The following is a 26,312-nucleotide window of genomic DNA, read 5'->3' on the forward strand; positions in this document are numbered from 1 at the left end:
TTGGATAATGAGGCCTTGATGTTAAAATTTAAAGTTCCAGTTTCTTTAGAGCTATGCAGCATATTGTCAGTTTTCTTTAGGTATTCCATGGCTTGAATTTATAAACCTATTTCCTAGATATTTTTCCTCACTGGCTCTGTATTGTATTTTATTGCTGTTAAATTTTACATTATGTTGTTTAGCTCGTTGAATAATGTTATTATTGTTAAATTCTTCGGTTAATTCCATCTGGTAAAAACTCACCTTAAAATCTAAAACTGTAAAACAGCTTTGACCTTAAAGTTTAGAACGTTTGTCGTCTAGCTTGATAAAAATGACCTTAGACCCTTATCCCTCTTTTCTACTATCACTAAGTTACTTAGTCAATCGGTAAGCTTGGAAAGCAATCTTGATTTTATCATCCTTTGAAAATTTCGGAAAGGTTTCACTCAAATGAAGTGGAGGCGGCAGTTTTACGTCGGTCATTTTAATTTTCTTTTAGTCCGATTTTTGTTTGCAACAACTTTTTAATTGATTTTACTTCCACAGTTCTGCACCATGTTTTATAATTACTGTTTTGAAAAGCAGTTTCAATTAAGCGAAGTGAAACGCCAACAGGTTTAATATAAAAACAACCGACGCCGGAGGAACCCAAAGGATTTGTTAATGGTATTACAGTAGCCTGCTTTTGAAAAAATAGCTTTTGCCGAATTAGACTATCAACAAATTCAACGAGCCACAGCATATGTAAAATGAAGAATCGAAAAGTGCCTTTAACTGAACGGCCAACATATATAACATTTTTTATAATTAAATTTCTTTTTTTTTGTAACTTAATTAAGTTAAATTTACCTTTTTATTTTTAGAAAGTCAAGAAGTTGTTGTCAATCCTTTCGATTATTTTTGTTCATTGGGAGCAAATGGGGATGTCGTACATTAAAAACACGACAAATGCTCTACAGCACTTCGCAACATTCACCATGAATATAAAACAAATAGGATACCATCAAAAAACCTAATTATTTTGAATGTGGTTAAGAATAGGTATAGGTAACCCTAATACAGTTAGATAGAGAAATAAGTTGTGGACTTGATAACACTTAAATTGTCTAATTCGAAAAAACCTAGCGAATTTTAAAATGTGAACGTTTACGAGCTTTGGACATCCTGTATAAAGGGTAAAAACAATAATACAAAAACGTGACCTTAAAAACCTCTTCCTTAACATTTTGGCAAATTCGTGGATCCCATTTTTTTTGCAAGGTCAAATATTTCAAAAATGGTGGACATAGGTATAGGACATTATACAAAAAATATGTTTAGAATTTCACAAAGAATCTTAAAATGTACGCTTGGCACTTGCCTTATCTCCAAAAATTGAAACGCGGGCCGGTTGGAAAACCCTTTAAATACGCCTAAAATATCAGACCCGGAACCTTAAGGAAACGTAAGAAAATTGGGGACTAACCATGAATGTTAAAGTACCTAAATAGCTGTCCACAGGAAGGGAAAGTTGTAACTTTGTGGTAGTTACGTTGAAGGGGTTCTGATGACAAAGCAATAAATCCGAGAGTGATACATACACGAAAGGCAAATTCATTTTTTGATTGAAAATAAATAAACAAAACAAAAACGGAGTACAACTATAATGAAATGTAGGAAATAGTAGGAAATACAAAAAGTTATTGTAGTACAGTAACACTTTAATCAAACATTACTTTTTGTATCGTACAGAAACTTGGAGAATGATGGGAAAACATATACGTAGTATAGTTTAACGAAACACTCAACTTTTTTAGGCCGCTCGTGGAAGATTTCAGATAATTTTATTTTTAATTTTATTAATTTTTATTTATTGTTATTGCTTTAGTTCATTTTACACTTATATTATCACAGGTAATCGCAAGGTGGTTTTCTCTAGGAAGAATAGTGGATAAATGAGTTTTTCCAAACATTTTTTCCCTCAACGATATAGTTTCCTCACTAAAACGATTCAAGTGCCACATTTTTCTTTAGAAAGCTTTCTGTCAAGATTGCGTTTGTAATACCCACTAATAATTTTGTATGATTCTATGGAATCTCCAGCCTCTTGGCTAACCGAAGACATTAAACTTTTTATAAAACTAATAGGTCCCGTTGAACATACAAACGTTTTACGTCAGATAAAAGAGTACAGAGAATTAAGAAATTTGCGTTTGTGTCTGCAAATTATATTCATAAACCATTTGGTACTAATTTATTCCGATTTGCTAAAGAATTCTCAGAGGAAGTGATGAGTATTGCAACTGTCTCAGGGCTCAGGAAATATTGACATCAAAATGATTCTTTTGACTACTCCGTATTTAGTCCATCATATCACTTTCCTTGTTAACAAGTATGTTTGGATTTTTTCCTGACTCCAAAGGAGGGTAAAAGTATCATTAATGATTTTAGACCAATAAGCTTGTTCCCCGCCATATCAAGCGCTGTCGAAAAAAGTGCGGCTAAACAACTGCGTCAGTTTCTTTGCGGAAACAAAATCCTCCCAGTCACTCACTGCTTTTCCTGCACTTCATGTTAATGAGGATTTTTTGAGAGCAGCTAATTCTAAATTAAACTCTAGTAGTACTTCAAAATAAGTGTTAATATAGTTTATTAGGCCCACCAGTATCTAAGAAAAGCGTATATGCGGGTGTGTATTATGTTGTCAATTATGGTGTTGTGGTGTTGTGGTGTTGTCTTAAATCTTCTCGTTACATGGAAGAGAGCAATTAGCGAATGAACTTATATTGGAATATCTTATGGATATGGATTATTAATAAAGACACTTTATTATTATTATTATTATTATTATTATTATTATTATTATTATTATTAATATCTCCATGTAGTCACGAACTCAAACAATTTCTCCTTTTCATCATTACGGACTTCGTGGGCAAGTTATAAGAAAAAGGAAGAAAAGTAAGGCAATGAAATCAATGCCAAGCAATGAAAGTACCACTTTGTAAACTCTTTGCAAACGTAAGGACGTGTTATTCTTCTGAAATAGACGTTAGTAGGCTACTGTGAGCCGCTTAGTACAATTATGCTTATAGTATTTGTAGTAGTACTAGAAAAAATCCAGAGGCTTCTAATGCTGCCTCTAGGTTTTTGTTTTATGTCTAGGTTATTCAGTGACTTACCAACTGATGTAATCTTGACGACAGAATCAAACACCAATGCATCGTAGCCTCTCTTCTCTCGCTTGTAAAACCCGTTCCGTTTCTCTTGTATTTCTTTCTCCGTCTCCAAATCCCACAGAGTGAGCGACCCGTTGAGCACCGCCCTCTTTTCCTCCTCCAGAATCCTCTTGATTTCCTCGTCGTCTTTGGATCTGTCCGCGTGCAAGTTGACATCTCTCTGTTCGAAGCGCGATTTCTTTAACCTGTTTTCTTCATTTTTGAAGTACGTCTCGCGTATGATATCGGTGGGTAAACTCTCGTCGTCTCGCAAAAGACGATTTTTCGATAATCGGAGATTGTGGTAGCCATAAATTTTGTCGGACAGGTTCTTCTTCTTCGACTTCTTCGCATCCTTGTCTCTGGGATCTCTGACGTTGGTCTGTTGCTGACCGGCGTCGTCGAATATCATTTGGTTTTGGTTATACGGAATGGTGTCGTCGTAATTTTTGAATTCCGACTGTAGATCTTGCCCCATTATTTGGTTCTGCCAGAAATCGGGAGAATTTCCGGCTGTAGGATCCTCGTGCTCGTTTAAGGGATCCAAAAAGCTGTCGACGTCGGTGTCGCTTTCACCGTTTGAGGCGTAATCTTTTATTATCCCGCCGGGCCTGTCTTTGTGTCGGAAACTCGATTTTCCGTATTTTCTAATCCCGATCGGAACTGGATCTCCGCTGTAGACCTTCGGTATTTCCGATTGGCCGACGTTATCATTCGGAAATCTTAATTTGGCTCGGTTTTTGTAATACTTCCTTATATTATACATCACGGGTTTGACGTTGTATTCCAGTGTCTCTCGACCAACTAAAACCGTATATTTTATGGGGTGGTTTACTAACTGGAAGAAGTTTTTGCCACTCTGGTATTATTTGTGTCCAAAAAAATATGTGCTATGGAGTTAAGTTATAACAGCGTACACTTTAAACATGTTTAGCATTACATAGGGTGTGTCACAAAGTATGGCGTGCAACAGAAGAATTTTTTAAAATGAAATACTTCGTATTTCATTTTATTTAGTTATTATATGTTCCAATAAACCTTTTATGGGAGCACGAAGGGCACAAAGGTAACAAAAGCTTCAATAACCTACGAAGGCTCACATGATTGGAGCAAAACTCAAAACAGAATTACGGAAATGAGAGGCATGCACTGCTGGCTTAAGATGCAGCTAATAGAATATCCTGAATCATATCTGTGCTGCAACAAGATAGTGGACCTCCATATTTCCATTGCGGTGTCTGAGAAATCTTCTATCGATAGAACCCAGGAAAATGTGTATAAGTTTTATTTTGTGATCTCCAGATTCACGTGACTAGATTTTTTTTTGAAAAATTGAAGAAACTTTCACAGGCTCCTGTAATACAGTTGTTGTTGACGTTTTGCGGATCATCAGATCTAAGTCGCGGTTAAAATTGTTTGGTTACTTATACTATAGAGTCTCGGATTTTTTCGTTGGTAGAAAGATTGATTACATGCAAGATATTTAGTTTTATTGAATAAAATTTGATTTCCGGTTTCGTGATTGTGACGTTATTTCTTAAGAACTTTTAATATGTTGGCAGTGATGTTTTGAATGTATGGAGGGACAACAGTGGCAAGTGCGGGGGTTGCTTTCGGACTCATTGTCTTTGGACAGTTGTGGTGAACTGTATTTTATGATGTAGGTTTAAATACTCTGCAAGGTGTTTTAATCAGTGACGCGGGTTGACATAGTTTCACGGCTCTGTAAACAAGAGAGTTGATAACCGATAATTTTTGGTCCGGATAGTGATGTGACAATGCATGTAGGTGTCGGTCTGTGTGCGTAGGTTTTCTCCAAACAGAATAACGAATGTTAAGTCTGATATTCCATTGATGAGAATATCTAAGAATGGGAGATTATTATTAGTTTCTAATTCAATGATAAAACGTATGTTAGGGGGGATAGAGTTTAAATGGCCATGAATAACTAGTAGGGATTCTTGACCATGAGACCAAATAACAAAATTATCATCAACGTAGTAGCGTTTTCATAATTTTGGTTTTAGATGGAAGGCCTCGAAGGCTTTTTTCTTAAATGTTTTCATAATATATTCGCGATTGTTGGCAGTAATGGAGAACCCATAGCTGTTTTTTTCGTTTGTTCCAAAATTTGACAGTTATAAGAAAAATATGTTACAGCATTTCATTTAACATGAAAAAATTTGTTTCCAGATTTTCGGTTTTTAATATGTCTGAAATAATGTTCACAGTTTCAGGAATAAAGACGTTAGTACAGAATGGTTCTTTATCTAAACTTACCAGAATATCCTGCGTATATAATGTGATGGTTTTTAATTGTGCACTGAAATGAAAGGAATTAAGTTCGAAAAAATAAGCTTTCCCTGCAAAGAGTTTGATAAAGAAGCTAGATATTTTGCTAGAGAATTTGGTGGAGAACCAATGGTGCTGACAACAGGTCGAAAGGGTAATCCTGATTTGTTAATCTTTGGAAATCCGACGACGAATTTTAGAGTCATGAGGGGTTACAGACTTTTGCACGAGATCTGGTAGAGAAGAACCCTTAATTTCAGATATAAAATTGCGTTCCATAGATAACGTAGGATGTTTTTATCCCTCTGTAAGAATATCCTGAATTTTTTTCTGACGTTCCCTTCATTTCTGTTATCTGCTTTTAGAATTACCATGTCGGGATTAGATTTTACAGATTTTAGAGCAATGCATTCGGCTTGGAAATATTAGATTTAGGAGGTTTGAATATTTTAAGGATTGTTGCGATTTCAAAAGAATTTCATTAGCTGTTTGAGATGGCAGTTTGTTTAGAATAGACTCAATATTTGAAATGATTTCCTCTTTTGGGATAATAACGTGGGGCAAGGACGAAGCTGAAACCTTTTTCAAGAACTGATTTTTTCGTCTCAGAAAATGTTTGATAGTTGAGAAGAGTTTGATTGTTTCACTAGTTTTAGTAAGTTTTTCAAAATCTTTGTCATGAATCATATTTGAAAGGGTATAGAAATCGGTTGGGAAAAGATGAAAGCAATTTCCGAACGTAAAGAAGTTCTGAAGAAGCCGACAGGATGATTGGCGAATCGTCAGCAAGTTCCTTTCATCAACAACAAACGCTGGGGGAATCCAGAAGATTTGTAAATAGCAGCGATACGTTGTTATCAAACCTCGGGTCGATTATAATGAATAAATGTGTGTATATAACAGGTTATTTGAACATTTATTAAGATGCAATATAAAACGAAAGCTTTGCTGTTAGTATAAAAGTTAAGCATACTTAATGTTTTATTAGAAAGAACAAGACATCAACTTGAAACCAAAATTTTTCTATAAATCTGAAAAATTATAGATATATGTGTAGATATATAATTTACACCTTATATTGATAAATCAAGAAAGTTTATAATAACACATAAAATGAGAAATTGGGTATTAAAATATTTTACCTAATTACGCCATACTTTCGTGTATAATTCAAAATATTTTTGGAGTGTGCGCTTGTTATATCTATAACATGTAGTACATATTATTTTTCAATTAATCATAATAGAGCGGCGAAAACTTACTTGATTCAGTCGTCGAGAAACCCGGTACGGTGTGTTCCAGAATTGGTGAAAGGTTTCATAAAATTTATTTAAAACATGCTTGGTGAACATAATTTTATGCTTTAAAAATCCAGCGATACTTGAGAATTCTATTTTTCTGTAAACTACTTTTTTATACACAAGACGGAGGAAAAAGTTATTAGAAAATCGAAATTTCGCTTCATATTTCATATATTAATAATCCTCGGTTTTAGAAAAGATACATTTCAAAAAGGTGCGCTAAATTTAATTCAATACTTTGGGCAACTTTGATACCTGGATTTTTCATTTGTTGTTCACAAAATCAAAAATTACAAAAAATCATAGTTGTAAGTAACTTTTCTCTTAGTAAAAAACATGTTAAGGAAATAAAAAAATAATTGAAAAGTTATTGTTGCGTCATGGTGAACTAAAACTTTAGGTTCAAACTTCAGGAGCTTATGATGGGACTTTTAGGTTTCATCCTGTGAACAGTTTTTTGGTAATTGTGTATCTATTAAACGTCGTGATATGTAAAAAATATTTGACTAGGTAAAATTTTGAGTATTGCCTGAATCCTTGGCAAACCTAATATTTACAAAAGGAAAGTCGGTACAAAATAACAAGCTTTTACGATCACGATCAAAATTATCTTCAGTCAAAACTATACGCTAGTGCGGGATTTTTTTGTATCTCCACAAGAGCAGAAAAATTTTTAAATGCAAAAATTGTTTGTTTGGAAGTGATAAAAATTTGGGGTTTTGATGATTTTTCTTAGTTTAGGTTAGTTTAAGATATAAGTTGAAGATATAAGAAGAAAATATGTGTATAGAAAAAGGCAAAGTTAATTGATGTAATCAAGAATTTTTTTCAAAAATCCAAAATTGGATTAATACACTCTGTGTTTTATTTATAATAAGGTAGTTAAGGGCTGTGAGAGGCTGAAGAACTTTTCTATTTAAAAGTTATCGATAACTCGTAACGGATTAGAAAAGAATACCGCGGTGGCTGTTTTACTCACGGGAACTGTAAATCGTCACTCCTGGTGGCTGGTGAAATTCGTCGAGAGCATTAAGTTTGTGAATAGTCGTCGAATTAAACTGTTTTTTGCATTCGTCGTACATTGCGGTTGGAATCGCTGAAAAATTATCAATTATAAACAACGGTATTGCACTTACGTGAACTCATTTACGAATTTCAAGGACTATATATGGTACAATACCTTCACGTAATTTTTTTCTTATAGGATCTTTACAGGTGGCAAATTCTAGCAAAGTTTTGCATGCATTTGAGACAATATAGAATATAATTTTTTACAGTCGTTTCTGTATTATTATTTTTAAAGGTTTAAATGGATTTCATGATCATTTTGGATCGGCAACTTACCCTAACGCTACAGCTATGTGTATTTTTTTGAAAAAAATATAGACCACAATTTGCACAAAAAGTTATATACTTTTTTAGAAATATTTTGGATTCCTCCTGCGTGAAGATTTGAAGAAGGCAAATGAGAGTTTTAGTTAAGCTCTAAAGAAGAATAATTGGCGAAACATCCACAAGTTCGATTTATCCACAATCGACGCAGGAGGAATCCAGAAGAATAGTAAATAATAGTAGTGGCATCAGGTAGGATAATCTTAATCGAATTTCACCAAAGAGATTCGTTCTTTTAACCAATGAGGTGAGAATAGCATTAATAATTAATGACTCTTAGCAGAGATAGAGATGAGATAACGAGGAAGATAAGATAAGGAAGGAGTATTCAGAATGAAATTGCCGCGTTTATCACCAGATTTGAATTACTTCAAACACGTAAATGATTGGAGCTATACGGGAATGAAATAATTCGAAAATCCAAACTTATTAGTGTCACTCAAGAGGAGTGTGAAAAATTGTTTCAAGACCTGATAAAGTTCAGTCAGAGCAGTTGTGCAGTTACGTCATAGCACGACGTCTTGCTCTAGTTCATTACTGGACGTCGTAAAATGTCACAGGAAACTTGTTTGTCAGTTTTGAAATCGTTATTTATGGTTATGGTAGCAGTATAGCTAAGACATTCTGATTATTTTTGGTTACGTCACTATAGCTGACATAACTACATAACTGCTATAACGGGAGCACACTAGAATTGTATCAGGGTGCTCACACATTAATAATTAGATTTAATTAGTTTATTTTTTTATTACGTAAATCCATATTACGAATTATTAATATTAATTGTTTAAAAAATAAAATCAAATTTATATATATCATTTCATATCTGCGGTATTTAGGGTGTGGCGGTGCGTTGAATCAGTTGACTGTGGTCGCCTATTAATACTATCAAATTAAACATAAAAATGTAACTAAATAACAATAATTTCAACACGACCGGATCTTGGTGGAGACCTTGAGTAAACTAATAGAAGTAAAGTGCCAAAATTTCCATCCTATCCCACGTGTGCTAAAAAAAATCTTCAATCTTCATAATCAAAAGAAAAAAATTTCACTTTTCCGGAATTTTCGCGAAAACGGTAAGCTCTATGTCAAAAACATCTCAGAATCATAGATTTTTAATTTATCTACAAAAAGTGTGAAGTTCTTGTTTTTAGTGCAGTTTTCAGGGTAGGAATACTTCCAGATCGATTATGGCGGAGTTTTATCGGAAAATACTGTTTTTACTTCGTGATGAATAAGCAAAAGTTGAAGAAAGGATGACTGTTGACTTTGAGAGATATATCAATATCAACAATCGTCATGAAATAAATATAGTGTTTTCGCATAAAATTCCGCCATAAAAGATCGTGGAGTAGGCCTACTTTACACGTGGTAAGAAATTCCGTAATGTAACTCCTATTTTTAAAATCGCGATAACACAGGAAGAGTTATATATATATATATATATATATATATATATATATATATATATATATATATATATATATATATATATATATATATATATATATATGACTTTTTTTGATTAAACTTTCCGTTTTAGAAAAAAAAATCTTAAAAACAGAAAATATTTATTAGCACACATGGGATCGATAGGGACTTTCGATCGATGGCATTTCCGTTTTACTGTTGTACCCAAAGTCTCCACCAAAATCGAACTCTATCGGAACTTTTTTGAAACATCTATTTTGAAATGGCTATAGCTGCAACATCACGAAAGTTAAATTCAAAGGATAAAGCAAGGCTTACTCGAAAATGCGTATTTTTTCAATGGCTCGCTTCTGGAACACTCGCTCGTCCAGAAAAGAAATAGGTCGTAACCATATGACTCCATTCTCAATGTCAACCCGCCCATTTGGGTGACGACGCCTCCACTCACTGGGTTGTAAATCGGTTGTCCGGTTTTGCCGTCGATTATGAAAGCCTGCGTATAATTGTAGTTCAAAATATTGTCGTATTGCTGGTAAATCACCAAAAAATCGGTGACGTTGTCGAAATTAAAGTAGCCGGGCGTAGGGCTAACGTTCGTTACGGCGTTCCCCAGGGAATAGTTCCAGATTTGTTGAAAAGTTCGCCCGTCGATTGCGACCACTGTCGAGTTATACATAGAAGCGACTATATCCGAAACGCCATCGCCAGTTATATCTACCAGTACTGGTTGGGTTACCATCCCTTTGTGTTTATCTTCGTAAATCACGTTCGATTTGTTTAACTGTAAAATGTAAAGGTTCGAAATATTCATACAATATGTACTTTAAACAATAACTAAAGACAAGAAGCGACAGAAGAGAAAAGACTTCCTGAAGGTAGTTCTGTGCACAACGTTTGTGGAGGTTCGTTTAAAAATGTACGTGTCTAGTTCCACTGATTTAAATATGTTGTCAGGTACCGTTGAATATTTAAAAGACGCCCGTTCGTTTTAAAATATTTGAGGCAAATCAACCGTTTTATGCAAATGTTCGTTTGTACTGCGGTGACAGAGTGGATCGTCTCAGCTTCATCCAGGTATTGACTTCATAGTTTTGTTTACATTGTGTCATATCGTGTCTACTAGCAGTCGTACTGTTTTAGTGTGTTTAGTTGTGTCCTGAAAAGACAAATGAATTTGGAAAAATTAGTTTAGATATAAAAACATTGACTGACCGTATGATTGACTGGTTTGGAATCATTTTCCATAGAATTAATGAATAACACCGACCGATCCGAAACAGCCCATTTGGCTATATTTGTTCGAGGTGTTGGTAAAAATGTCACTGTTACTGAGGAATTGCTTGCTTTACAGGCGCTAAAAAACCACTACATGAGAAAACATTTTTAATGAAGTTCAAAAGATATTCACAAGTTTTGGCTTGCCTTGGTCAAATTTAGTTGAAGTATACACAGATTATTCACTTTCATCGGAATTTTAAATGAAAAAGCAACTGAAATATATGTGCAAAAAGATGACCTTCATTGCATTATCCACAAACAGAACTTGTGTTCTATATCTATTCGACTCCAGAATGTTATTAATGTGCTAGTAAAAACCACTCATTTTATTTGATCTCGAAGAATTAATCAAGGTTAATTCAAGACGTTTTTGGTTGAAATATCAGCTGAATTTGACGACGTAACAGATTACTGTGAAGGCAGAGAAAATGTTGAAACGGTTTTACTAACCTAGAAATGAGACAGCAGATTTTATACAAATTAAAGATAAACCATATTTGAATTCACTGACCCAAAATGGATGTGTTACGTTTCTGGTCTACCTTAGACCCAATTTGAATGATTTAAATTTAAAACTTCAACAATTAGTAAATGATTCGGACAGCCATTTAAAAATATTTGAGAACAAAATGTCCTCATTATGCTGAAGAACTCGAGTCACTATGTGACTAGATTTAGCGATTTCAAAAGCATTGAAGACTGTTTCAATACACTTGCAAATGGAGTTAATCGAGAATCAAGAAAATTCATTCCTAAAATCTGAATCTGAAGACGTGGAGATGTGCGATATTTGTGCATTTGGCAGTTCTTTTCAATGATAAAAGTTATTAAATCAAACCATCGTATAATGTTGACTGACGATAATTTGGATCGATGGATTAGTTTCCTAAATCCAAGCTCAAGTGTCTCATTGAGTTCGGTGTCGCTATTTAACTTTCGCTATTTAATTATAATGTTTGACCTATTGTTTTCATTTCTTCTTGTTATTTTAGTAAATTGTATTATAATAAGAATTTCTTATTTCATGTCTAATATGTATGGTTAAAAATTGTGAACACTACTTTTAAACGCAGCAAACGTATTTGCACATAAGTCCAGTGTATAGTTTATGATGCCCCTGTACAATGTCATTAGACTATTCACATTTTACCATATCGTCGAGAGAACGTTGCGTGTTAAGAGTTCAGTTCCAACTAGTATTAATGGTATTTCGCGAAAAATCCTTAAAAATTGTCGCTTTGCAGTTTCTCACACGAGGTATAAAAGACTTCTGTTAGAAATCTCAGAATGTTTATTGCATCGCCTTAATTTGCGAGCTTTTCGAGTCTTCAAAACAACTAACCAGAATTGTGTCTGCACCTCCTTCGCTTCATACAAAGTGAATAAAAATACACAGATAGCTAATAGAAACTACTCATCTAACCTTACCCTTCGAGCATAGAAAAACTGCTGTACACATTTCGTGTTTTATGTGAGAGTTGTCTACACAATCAACAAAATCGTCTACAACACAATAAAGCATAAAGCACCGCCTCACAAATCTACCACAATTAAACAAACGGCCGCTCTTGTCTTTAGTGATTGTTCGGTGATTAAACTAACCAAATTTCCCGCTATGAAGTCCTGTAATGGAACTGCGCTTAAGTTTCCAGGCCAGTTCGGACTTCCAGTACCGTACAATATATAAGTGACATTTTCGTCACGCTGTAGCACTTCCGGCATGAAATAAGATTGGCTTCTGTTAGGCAGAGCGGTAAGAACAATCGGTGCTCCATTTTTACCAGAAAGAATTTCGATATGACCGTCATTGGAGCCTGAAAATATGTCTCGCTCGGTATTTGCTACTATATATTGGTAAGCTATCGAAGACGTACTGGAAAGGGTAACTACCAGAAAAAGTACTTATGATGAAAAATATGAAAACTGTTACTTCTTTTTGAGAGAGAGAGAGAGAGAGGCGGAGTATTATCCCCACAAATTATCAAATAGCAGCGGTAGGAAAAGCGATATACTATTGATTCAAGTCGAAATCACGAAAGGTGACTATTACTTTAAGTAATGACGATCATATCAATTATTTCAAAAATATAAATCGTATCTAAACGGCTGAGCATGATTCAAAGCCCGTATTAAACAAAAATTTACAAAAAACGTTCAAATATACTTAAATCTAAAATATAATTATTCATTTGCAATCTAAAATCGTAACTCTTCAATTTCACATCCGATATGCCCAGGTTTTATGTTTTATTCATAGATATAAGAAAGTGACTAATTGCTTTTGAAAGGGATTATCCAAGGGTGATCATTAACATGCACTGCAACGAGATTATTATCTAAAGTTTCGGAATTTAAATGTGGTCCGTAATAATACCTATCTGTGTTTAATATTCTTTGGTTTGGTATACTACTTAGTTTAAGTTTATTATAAATCATTCTTATTTCATATGTAATACAGCGTGTGTTGAATCGTGTGCGAATTATGCAAAATATGCATAAATATAGAAAATGTAGAAAACACTATTCTATTGAGACTAAGGAAGTTATAAACAATGTTTATTTGATTCTCATTCCAACATCAACTGTATGGAACATTGTGAATAATCCCATTTCAGCGAAGAAAAAAAGAAGCGATGCTGACATTTTCTCGAGTGTAGATGAAAGTGATCAAGATATAATACGGCGTAAAATTTACCACTTATACGAGGTACAAAGCTTGCCTACATTAAATATCTTAATTAGGAGGTTGCTTGAAAAAGATGAAACCGGTGTTAAATGTGACAGAACTACTTTATGGAAGTGTATTCAACACATGGGTTTTAGATTTAAAAAAATTGACAAAAGGCAAGTTTTAATGGAATCTTTTAGAATTCGGAAATGGCGACTGGAATATCTAGAAAAAAATAGGATTTGCAGAGAACAACAAAGGCCAATTATTTACTTGGATGAAACCTGGTTCGACACTTATGATACCCCGGAAAATGGTTGGGTCGACTCAACTGTAAAACAAACGCGCCATCAAAAAGAGGTAAAGGAATAACTATTTTGCATGCTGGCTTTGAAGATGGTTGGATTCCAAATGCACTTTCTCTGTCTGCGGAAAATATTAAAGATTCTTCTCTGGATTAGCTTGAAGACACCACCGCTGATTTATTTGAAAGTTGGTTTAAAAACAAACTAGTTCCAAACATTCCTCCTAATAGCGTCATTGTAATGGACAATACAAGTTATCACAGTAGACAGTTGATTAAAACCCCTTCCTCATATGACACAAAAGCAACAATCCAAAACTACATGTACAATAACGACATTTATTTTCACGAAGATTATACCAAAAAGCAATCAATTGAGGTCCTAGAAAGCTTGAACCTACAAAAGGAACACGTCTGTGATAATTATGCAAAAAATCTAGGGCATACAGTTTTAAAGTTTCCACCTTACCGCTGTATATTTAATCCCATTGAACATGTTTGGCACCAACAGAAATACGCCATTCGTAACAATGTTTTTCCCCGTGTTAACTCCAATGTCCTCAAACTCGACTCAACTGATAAGTGTAAAACAATCGCGCCATCAAAAAGAGGTAAAAGAATAACTATTTTGCATGCTGGCTCTAAAGATGGTTGGTTTAAAAACAAATTAGTTCCAAACATTCCTCCTAATAGCGTAATTGTAATGGACAATGCAAGTTATCACAGTAGACAGTTGACTAAAACCCCTTCCACATGTGACCAAAAAGCAACAATCCAAAACTACATGTATAATAACGATATTAATTTTCACGAAGATTATACCAAAAGCAATTAATTGAGTTTCTACAAAGCTTGAACCTACAAAAGGAATACCTCTGTGATAATTATGCAAAAAATCTAGGGCATACAGTTTTAAGGCCTTAAGACCTTACCACTGTATATTTAATCCCATTGAACATGTTTGTCACCACCTGAAATCTGCCATTCGTTGTAACAATGTTTTTCCCCGTGTTAACTCCAATGTCCTCAGACTTATAGAACCTGAAGTTTTTAACATCCCTCCGCAAAGTTGGGCAAATTCTGTTAAACATATAGAAAAAACAGAACAATCGTATATCTATGTTGCAAATAATATAGAACAAATAATAATTAGAACAGGCGATGATAGCGATAGTGATACTGATATATTATGTAAATAATTTTAAGTAATTTAAGTAGGTAATAAAAATAATTTGTAATTTTATTTTAGATTTAAACATACATAAATAAATAAATATTGTTGAGTATCTTTCCTAACAAAACCCCAAATAATTAAATTCTAAGCAAAGTACGGACCTGTTCGGCTATATTTCATTCTTAGAGTTTGCCCGGGTCTTTCCTTAATGCGTATCAGTTAGTCACTTTCTTATATTTATGAAAAGACTTTACCCTTTATAATCAATTTATTGAGACCATATACTATAAAAAGTGCTATCTGTGAGTTAGCGGTTACCAAGTTTTGTAAATCTTTGTCCTATGTCACCATCTATAAATAATAAGCAGCGAAACTTCTTTGGTTAGGGGTCTGCATGTAATGCTCCTGACTGGCGAAAGTAAATTTGATTTCTCTAGTTATAAATTTTGCTTAAGATCACCTTCGGGGTCAGAGGGTTCGAAACTTGGGCGTCTCTACTATTGTCACGTTTGTTTGCTGTCACCAAATTGTCCCATTTTTTGATTTTTCGTATAAAATTTTATGTTTTTATTATTGATGTACTTCCATTTCTTTAATTAGTTGTCGTGGTTAACTCATTCTTCAATTCTTCATCTTTCGTGATTTGCTGTTGCTAGTCGTCAAAATGCAGACTGTCCCAACTAACCAAACTCCCAAACTAACCAAACTCCCCCTATCCTCTTATCTCGAAAAGTATTAACAAAAGAAAGCTAAATACGAAATACATAGTATTAAAAAATATATATACCATTGCCATTGCACAGAGATTTCAGGTTCTGGTAAATTTGGTATTACTGCAAAATAGGTAAAATGGGTATATTTCAAAAATTGTAAATAATCCTAGAGTATTATAAAGGCAAAAAGTTTTAATATAAAACTAAAATTAATAAAAAGTTTGGCAATTCTGATTCAGGATGCTTTAATTTGTAAATACATTTTTTATTACTTGCTTAGCTACTTACATTTTTATTAGTACCAAAAAAGTTATCGGACACATCCCCTCTTGTCAACAAACAGTGAAATAATTCCATTATTTTTTAATTAGGAAAATTTCTTTAAATTATCAAACCAGCATATTGTTTTTCTACTCCCGTCTGTAAAATACCTAATTACCCACCGATCTAGCGTGCAGGAAGCGTCGCTTTACCACGTCAGTTTCGTTTCCCACTAATCCGAGCCACTTCGGACATTTCCGGGATTTTACCGCACGGATTTGGGAGCAATCGGATGTTTTCGGACATGTTTCCCACGCCTTGAATTTTGACGTTTGTCAATTCTGACAGTCATGTCAGTCAATGTATTCGCTCCGCTCGTGTCAAATAAACTCGTGAGTCAAATGCCGTTTACCGCACTTGTTGCATAATATACTATTAATAGTCATGAGTAAAAAACTATATTAGAATTTGGTGTATTTTAAATGTTTCTTTCAAGTATATCGAAATCCCCAGATCTAACATTTACCAATTATTTTATATTCTATACTTTGATTTTCTTTCCTTTCAATTTATATTAATTTTAGAACCGTTTCAATTTTGTGTACCGCTCGTTTTTTAAACAAATAGCTTTTTTCGATATTGTTTCAACACGTCACAATTTACCTTAAGATATGCAGAAAAGTTCGCACACAAAAAAAAATGTTATACTATATTAAATTAGAACCCTTAGAACCCTTAAAGAACTAATAATTTTATGTATTTTTTGAAAAAATATTTATACATTGTAATTTAAGGTTCCAAGACTTCTAGATCTATCTAACGGATTTCGAACATAAAGCTCCGAACATTTAGATGGATCCCGGTAAATTATCGTGTATGAGGCTGCACATACCTTCCAATGAAGAGTGTGATGTTATGACGTCTGAAATGTTATCGCCATTGCAATCCGCAATAAAATTGCCTACAAAAATGTCCAGTTTTCTGGTATTTAGCTGCCATATAGTCGAACCAGTTTTTGAATCGATGGTCAGGATTGTCTGAAAATTTGTTAGGTCAGCTTCATATTTACGCAGTCAAGAAAATAACCTCATAACTGAATTATAAGGAAGTGTTGAATTCCTTCGTACATATAATAAGGCGTTGAAATAATATATGCAACTGAATACTTGATTTCTTAAGAATTTCGTGTTATTGAATAATTTGGCAGGTAACAAAGTACATATCTTACCCCATATTCGCCAATAGCTAAGCAGTCCATCACGTTATCTCCGTTCAAATCTGCTGAGCACTGCAGGCTAAATATCGTATCGTTGATCCAAAGTTTCCACAACATCTCTCCATCTGTTCCATTCAAAGCCATCACCCCTCCCTGACACGGTGGCGGAACCCCCATGAATATAAGGCAAAATATATCTGGCGGCAACACGTCATGATTACCTGCTACGAGAGATAAGTCAATCGTTTTCATGTACAAAGTGTCACACGAAATTTATCAAATTAACACACGAGATATTTTTCGTATTTTCTGAAGTTAAAATAGTATTGACGACATAGTTGTTTGTTGTTCGTTGGATGAATATCAAATTTTTTAACTTATGGCAACATATTTTCTATATATCATAGATAAAACGTCTGAATAAAAATGAGTATAAGCATTTTCTTTTTATACTTATAAGAGAAACCCCGTTAAATTTTGTGTAATTCTAAACTAAAATTCGTCCAGTGACATATAGGGTGGTCTTACTTAGACAAAGAGTTTATTATAAGAGAGAGCAAAAAAATTAAATTCAAAAATGTTAAGGTTTTTTGCCTTATCGTCTTTTATAGGTTTCAATATTTACAGTGCGCCGTTTGTTAAAAATTTAATTATTTATTGATTATTAATTATTTATTGCTTCTGCAAAAGGCTTACTGTATCCAAATAGCGGGGATTCAATAGAAATAATTTATAAAAATCATTATAAATTAGTTCAAGTTATTATTTCTTTTATTACCTTAGACATCTTTTCTATTTTTTATAATAAAATTATACATGACAGTTGTGTTCTTTAATAAAACTTAGGGAGGTAAATAAATATTCTAATCAATGTAAATTGTAAATATACAAATAACAGATAATAACGTTTAGATTTTATATTTTATTGCAAAATAATAAATACTATTCTCGTATCTAGAAACTATTGATCTATATTTATATGAATTTGTTTTTAATATAAAACTGCCACACCCCGTATACCGCATCCATCTTGTAAAATGCCCTAAAAGTAACTTTTTTTTAGAAATTTAATTTTTTTTACTCCCTACTCTAAAATACACAGTTATGCACTGATCAGACTTTAGCAAATTTAACTTTAAGTGTCTTAAATACTGTCGCGAACCTCTTCGGGAGTTTCCGGCACTTTAGTTGCCGGTTGGGAGCGGTCGGTTTTCAATAGTTATATGGTATTCAGACACGTTGGACAATTCTGATGGTCACTCAGTGAAATTTGAAAATTTTAGATAAAATACCCAATTTTAATACACGTATTTAGTCGTTTTAGTTATTATACACGATTAATTGAATAGTTGCTTCATTACCTTAATTTTAAAACACTCTGTGGAATAATTATGTTACCATTTTCTTTAAAGTTAAGAACCATTCAGTTTTTACGGTTTTTTGAGTTTGTTCCTTCAACAGAAATTTATTTATTTTTTAACAAACCTATTCAATTTCAACTAAACTAATCTAAAGAAACATTTTTTTTATAACAAACTTAATCTAATATTTTGTACACCGTGTCTTCATCAAAATATATATATATATATATATATATATATATATATATATATATATATATATATATATATATATATATTTTTTTTCACGTATTGATTCAAGGATGGAAAAATGTGATGACACTATATTCCGGGATATCATCCGTTCGCTTGTTGAACTCCGACTGAAATCCTGTATCCGACTGGAATCCTGCAGACATTTCGTCAAAATCTCACTTGGCATCTTCAATACTCGCGCTCCGAAAACACTTCGAACACTTGTAAAACATCAAAGTTGTCGCCAAACTGGTGCGTTTCTGAATTTCAATGAATGGCATATTTAGAATCCGAATTTTAATTTTAATACTCTCTTTTATATTCGTGAATGGTTTGTTAAATATTCCACCCTTTTGTCAGACATGAATTTTGGGATCCGAATCCACAACTCCGGAATGTTGAGTTTTTTATTTTTTGATGACTAAGTTTTCTTGGGTTTTCTTAAAACCTAATATAGAAAGATGTTATTACATTTTCTTGCTAAACTCTCCTATGTATTTTATTATTTTATAAATATTGGATTCGGTGTTTACCATGGGATGGATGGAGTTCAGAGTTATTTGCAACTATTTTGTTCTAATTTAATTATGTTAAATATATTTTCATAAAGTAAACGCCATCTCAGTTCAATAATATTTTGTATTGCCATATCTGGCTCTAATAACTGCCTGTATATGGTAAGTTACGTATAGCGTCTTGAGAAATAGTTTACCATTTCTCCTGAAGGGCTAAACTTAACCGGGACACTAAGGCTCTCTTACATGCTATATGGGGTTGAGATCAGGCGAACATGCTGGCCAGTTCATTTTGAACCAACGAACCAAAAAGCAAACCGTAAAAAATGAATGGTTTCTCACGAAAGACCTTTTAGAAAAAACAGTAACGTAATTATTTAAAATTAAATCTATGAAGCAACCATTCAATTAACCCTGTATAGTGAATAAAACAGCAACATTTATCAATCAACTAAATACGCACGTTAAAATTGTCAAGTTTATCTAAAGTTCAGCCTAAAAATAATAAAAAAAAAGAGATTCCTCAAATTTGACCAGAAATTTCACTTTTCTTATGTATAACATGCAAACCTTTTTAGATACTATAGTAAAAAAAATAAAATGACAACATAATACCGACGGGAGTTAACCTCCTGCCTCTCCTTATTTTTTTTGTTCATGACTTTTATAGAGCTTTTCTTTTCATTTACCTGTTCCGAAACCAAATAGAATGTCATCAATTCCATCGCCGTTCACATCCAAACTTCTGACAGGCGAGTCGGTGATTAGCGTCGGTAGATTAACGGTCCAAACATCGGTGATTTTCAAATTGCTGCAGGGCAAAAGCTTAGGAGTTTTCTCGATTTTCGCGGTGGATATCACCCAGTCTCTTAATTTGTCGAGTGGTAACGGATATAGTGACACCAAAACTACCACTAAAGCTATAAGCCCTGAAATAAAAGATTTAGAACATAATCAAGGGAACCTTAGAATTGGACGGGAAAACTATATTTATAACAAGTCGTACTGGAAAATGTTAAAGCAAAATAATTTGGGTATCAATTTCTTATATTAATTCAGATTCAGATTAAATCAGAGTAGTTCGCAAATAATAGTCTTAATGGATATTATTTTACTATCAATAAATTACAAAACTAGATATCTTCATAGATTTAACTACTTAATTTAATTAAATAAGAAGTTGATATCTGATCACAACTCTACACCTCACAAAATATATCGCATCACTTAAAATTTCGTATACAGCCAAGGTTTTTATTTTTTATTAGGTATGCAAAGAATATTTTTAAACAATAAAAAGTCGAGAAGGAATAAAAAGAAGCGAGTTGTTTATTGTTCGGTGCAAACTTTAAGATATCGTCTACGAGAACACAATATACACCCTATGATACCAGCAAATGATCCGAGATTAACCTGAGAGCACCATGGTGCCAGCTTAATACTTGCCAGAGACCATGTAAGTTGGGGACTGGAAAAATGGTAAAATGTCCTTTTTACATATGAGTTTAGGTTCTGGTTAAATACCTCGGATGGACATATGTCTGTGTATTGACGACCTGGAAAACGTCGCTACCAATGCAATTTTATTTAGAATCAAAGTTTTGGTGATCTTATAAGATAACGAATGCACAGAATTGGTGCCTGTAAACAAGAGCAGGTTAACCACTGATCGGTACACCTCACGTAGTCCCTTTTGGGCCTCGTATAGGGGACAGTTTGATTTATATGAACTGGCTAGCAAGAAGCCCTGACTAAAATCTGATTGATCATGCTGAGACCATATATGATGGCAGATTCGTCAACATAGAAATTATGAGTAAAACTAGTCGCGGTTTACGTGTCATGGTGCTACCAATTCGAATTCTCTTATCCCATTGCGTTTCTGAGCTACAGGATGATTTTGAAAATTTCGCATCATAATTTTATATATTTAACAATTAGCTAGTTTTAGTTCATTAATATTAAATACTCTCAAGTACTAAATTATTATTTTAACTTAAAAATTTATTCAAGCAGTATTTTTATCCGGATTATTTATTTTCCTCTTGTAAATTTAGTTTAAATTTGTATTATTTGTATTGTATTTCTTAGAAGAAAAAAAAAAGCTACACGTAAATCTAAATTTACAGCTGGAGAAACTGCTCAAATTGACGTCATTATTTTCTTGTTCTGCGTAACGCATTTCTTAATTCCCTTTGCATTTCACAGATCTTCCATTGTATGATGCAGATTTTTGTAAATTTGATTTTGAAGGTAACCCATAAGAAGTTATCAAGTACTGATAAGTCTAGAGACCTAAATGGCCATCTTATGGGACCAGGTGTGCCAATCTAATGATTAGGAAAAATATTGCTTAAATATGAAAATTATGCGCAGGAGCTCTGTCCTGTTGAAAAAATGTATTGTTTAGCTAAACTTAGGGGACTGCTTCGCATATTTCTGGTAAGATATTTTCCAGTATTTCCAGATATCTATTTACTGTGAGGCTACATTCGTACAAGTATACAAAATTTTATCTTACTTCCTAAAATAAAACTGGAAATACTAAAGCGGAATATGCCTTGTTGCTCGCGAGGACCAGTAACGAGTGCCAGGAGGACCGACCAGTGCTTTGCGGTCTTGTATATAAGCTTCATCAGACCAGATTATTTTCCTACGAAAATCCCTATCTCTGTTGATATTTTGTAAATAAAAATAAGAAAAATTCTTACTTTGTTGTTGGTTCCGGGTATGCAAAATATGAACCTAAATTTATAAGGTTTGTGCTTTTTTTAAATTTCTTGAATAGTAGATTTTCAGTTTTTCTACAAGAATTATATATATATATATATATATATATATATATATATATATATATATATATATATATATATATATATATTCTCACGTATTGATTCAAGGATGGAAAAATGTGATGACACTATATTCCGAGATATCATCCGTTCGCTCGTTGAACTCCGACTGGAATCCTGCATCCGACTGAAATCCTGCAAATCCTGCATCCGACTGGAATCCTGCAGACGTTTCGCCAAAATCTCACTTGGCATCTTCAATGCTCGCGCTCCGAGTGTTCGAAGTGTTTTCGGAGCGCGAGCATTGAAGATGCTAAGTGAGATTTTGGCGAAACGTCTGCAGGATTCCAGTCGGATGCAGGATTCCAGTCGGAGTTCAACGAGCGAACGGATGATATCCCGGAATATCGTGTCATACATATATATATATATATATATATATATATATATATATATATATATATATATATATATATATATATATATATATATATATATATTCTCAATGGCATAGAATGAATAGAATGGCATGCAAAATAGATGTATATGTTTTTTATTAGTAAATATATTCCATAATTTAATTTTGTTAGTTTAAAATTGAATGACATATTTTGTTAAGGCCTTTAAAATCGATTTTGTAATTTTTTGTTTTTTGGATTTCTATACTTTCATAAAGTCCTCTTTTTTTGGTGTTTGTTATGTTAGTACCACTTTAACTTTTTGAAAATTAAATGTGTGTTTCGTGTTGTCACAATGAGTATAAAGAGCTGTTTTATTTTTTTTGTCATACTTATGTCAGTTGATTATATTTTTTAAATGTCGGCTTGTTTGTCTTATATACACACTATCGCCATTAGAGCATGGAATTTCATATACTATATTACTTCTTTTTTCAACTGAAATTTTTGTTTTAAGTTTAGTGAAGAGATATGTTTTTTGTAAATTATAAGTTTTGTGTCCTATTTGAATTTTGTATTCTTTGAAAATGGTTCGGAGTTTTTCTGATAACCCAAGTATATATGGTAGTAATATATACTTACTTTGCGTATTTTGATGTTGGCTTTTATTTGCGTTATTATAAAATTTATTGGTACGTTTACTACAGATATTATTAATTAAGTTTTTAGGATAATTATTTTCTAGAAGTGTGCGTTTTGCTTTTTCAATTGCGTCTGCTCTATCTTCTGGATCGGATATCATTATTGCTCTGTCTGAAGATTTAAAATTTAGATAACGTGATGATTTTGTTTCCTTGTTCTTATTTTATTTTGTACGTGATGTAGATATAAATCCATAAAATTAATCCTATTTTGGTTTTCAATTTCAGGCGTGAATTTTAATTTTTTGTGAAAATTATTGAAGGACTTTGGTAATAAGTCTGTTTTTCTTTTTGGAACTGCAGTTATGATTTCGACGACATATTGATGAAAAAAAGGTAAATTGAATTGAATGGTTTTAATAGCATTTTCTTCTAGATACTCCATAACAAGTTGTGCTACTTGAAATTGTCATATCCATTGCATAACCTTCGACTTGTTTATAGAACATACTTTTGGATTAAAAAAATGTGGATTTTAGAGTAAAATCTAAAGCTACTAAAAATTCATCGGGAGGAATATCTTTGTAGTTTAATTTTATCCCATTTTGTTTTAAGTTCTTGTGTGATAAGCTCGAAGGGTATGTTCGTATATAATGACACGGCTTCAAGCGAAACTAGAATGTAGCCATCTGGTATTTTTAAATTTTTTATTTTATGTTTAAAGTCTATCGAGTGTTTGATGTTCAATTTATTTTGATTTGCTACGTTCTGTTGGTGATTGTATACAGGATACGATAGGTCTTAATGGTGTTGGAAGTGTTTTCGGAGGGTGAGCATTGAAGATGCCAAGTAAGATCTTGGCGAAACGTCTGCAGGATTCCAGTCGGATGCTGGATTCCAGTCGGAGTTCAACAAACGAACGGATGATATCCCGGAATATTTTTTCAACATAATTTTCCATCCGTGAATCAATACGTGAAAATATGGCAGCTATTAATCATTTCGTCCTCTAAATTCAAATTTAAATCTGCTTGTGCAATACATAAATATTCGGTTTTATCCATATTTATTTTCAATTCCCACAGATTTAAATTTGAATTTATAGGACGAAATGAATAATAGCCTAACTTAATAACTTACAAGTATCCACAATACACCGAGATGGTACATGTGGAGTAGCACGAGGAAAACAAGCCACAAGAGCATTTCATGGACTGACATGGAATACTAATCTTAGAAAAGAAAACAAAAAAAGAATCTTCCAAAGCATAATTCAAAATGTCGCCTTATATGGAGCAGAAGTGTGGTCAATGACAACAACGATAGGAAAAAAAAAAGAACGGTCGGATTGGACTTTATGAGAAGATGTCCACAAGTCACAAGAACTGACAAAATAAGAACTGCAGAAATGTGGCAACGAATGGGAATAGAATGCTCGATAACCAGGAAATTAGAAAACATTATAATAGTATGCTCACGTACAAAGAATGCCCGAACACAGATGGCCAAAACGAGTACTGGAATGGGAACTTCCAGGGAAAAGACGAAGAGGACGACCGGCACTAAGATGGGAGACATACATTGGACATGCGATGATTGATAGAGATCTGAGAGTAGGGGACTGGAATGTAAGACAACTGTGGAGGATAAAAACGGCGAATTCGTAAAGGAAAATGCCGATGAAGAAGAAGAAAACTGCAATATTTAGTACTTTTTGTACCAATAATAATTTGAGAGACCAAGCCTTTTTTTTTGTTTTGGTTGGAGCCAACCAAATAATAAATTTAAACAAAAATTGCACACACACAACTAAAATTAAAAACATGTGGTATATATTCGCAAAGCCCTTAGCGAACGCAATACAATGACATAAAATTATACAGGGTGTCACATTTAAAAATGCACAACTTTATGTCATAATTCAAACAATAAACAAAATCTGAAAAATTAGCTACTCCATTAGATTCTACGTACAATAATCTCTAAGACGTATGTTTTCAATAGCTTAAATATTAACGGAGATACGAGGGGTGCTGCAAATGCTATGGGATAAGAACATTCTGCTGACAGCATCTTTTGTTTCACAAAAAAGTAGCACCATGGCCCGAAAATCGCACACTTCCAGGTGTACTCATAACCGAGATATCCTGCAATAACAACGAATTTTGGACACATAAGGCCTTTTTGAGTGATTACCGAGACGTATGTGGCTGGTAATAAGAGCTCGTGGAGAAAAGTACACTTTGGCTTAATTAGTGTGCTTTTGTGTTTTATTTTAATTGCATTTTCGAAGAATTAAAGTTTTGTTTCAATCTGGTATGTGTGATTTATTACTTTTTTGCATAACTTTTTGCTTATTACATTTCAAACTGTTCCCATCCCACGACACATACATTTTTACATAAAAAAATACAGTTTTTTTTTTAATTACAAGTGATAATTATGTGGAGGCTTTATTTTAGAAGTAGACAGTACTACATCAATACTATTCTATCAATAAATATGTAAGTATTAATCATGGTCGGTTATAATGATTGGAAGCGTTCCAATCGGAAGTATGTGAGTTATTTCTTACAGTATACCCAAATACACCTCAATTTAAGAGGTGAACTCTGGCCGAATAGTTGAAAAATTTACAAACACTGGGTTTGGTAAGGAACAGCACGGCCAAAACTAAATCAAACGATAGAGAGATTCTTTCAATTTTTGAATTGCTATCCTATTCATTTCAAGTTTGAATATTTTAAGCTCTGTTTTCACCAACCTACAACATCCCGTATATTTCGCTACTTATCGATAGTCTTACCAATTAATACACTAAGGGCAGCAAAAACATAACAGCAAGGCTTCCAGAATACCCTACAATTGTGTTTCTGTTTTAATCTTGATCCGGCATCCGATTTCAGGGCTTTTCTTCTGGGCGCCATAAGCGGCCTTTTCACATTCATCTCTTCCGCCAACTACAAAACACGTATCAATTAATTAACGAAATACATCGTATGTTTCCATATGCAGGGCGTTTCAGAAGCTAATGCTGATAGGTGAGTTTACAGTGCAGGAACTCGATATAAAAATAATAAAATAAAAGTTGTTGTTAAACTAATCATTAATAATATATTATTTAGAAAGGAGAATAACAATAAATTATGTGAAGTTTAT

The 26,312-nt window shown here is 33.3% G+C and overlaps 1 protein-coding gene across 2 annotated transcripts in view; it reads right to left on the bottom strand.

Annotated features, from left to right (window-relative positions):
- LOC132698145 (uncharacterized) overlaps positions 1-26,312 on the bottom strand; it is a 32,993-nt gene that overhangs the window by 2,247 nt on the left and 4,434 nt on the right. The window contains exons 2-9 of one of the 2 annotated variants that reach the window (XM_060664052.1): positions 25,960-26,113; positions 20,012-20,251; positions 17,225-17,433; positions 16,889-17,033; positions 12,479-12,690; positions 9,917-10,379; positions 7,752-7,868; positions 3,144-3,983 (exon numbers count right to left, since the gene is read on the bottom strand). In XM_060664052.1, the coding sequence (XP_060520035.1) occupies positions 3,144-3,983; positions 7,752-7,868; positions 9,917-10,379; positions 12,479-12,690; positions 16,889-17,033; positions 17,225-17,433; positions 20,012-20,251; positions 25,960-26,113 (2,380 nt within the window). Of the gene's footprint in view, positions 1-3,143; positions 3,984-7,751; positions 7,869-9,916; positions 10,380-12,478; positions 12,691-16,888; positions 17,034-17,224; positions 17,437-20,011; positions 20,252-25,959; positions 26,114-26,312 lie in introns of both variants that reach the window. The other variant, XM_060664051.1, reaches the window with a different exon arrangement.

The sequence above is a fragment of the Cylas formicarius genome, unplaced genomic scaffold (genome assembly GCF_029955315.1).
Source record: "Cylas formicarius isolate icCylForm1 unplaced genomic scaffold, icCylForm1.1 PGA_scaffold_2__14_contigs__length_35257938, whole genome shotgun sequence".
NCBI classification, from domain to species: Eukaryota; Metazoa; Arthropoda; class Insecta; order Coleoptera; family Brentidae; genus Cylas; species Cylas formicarius.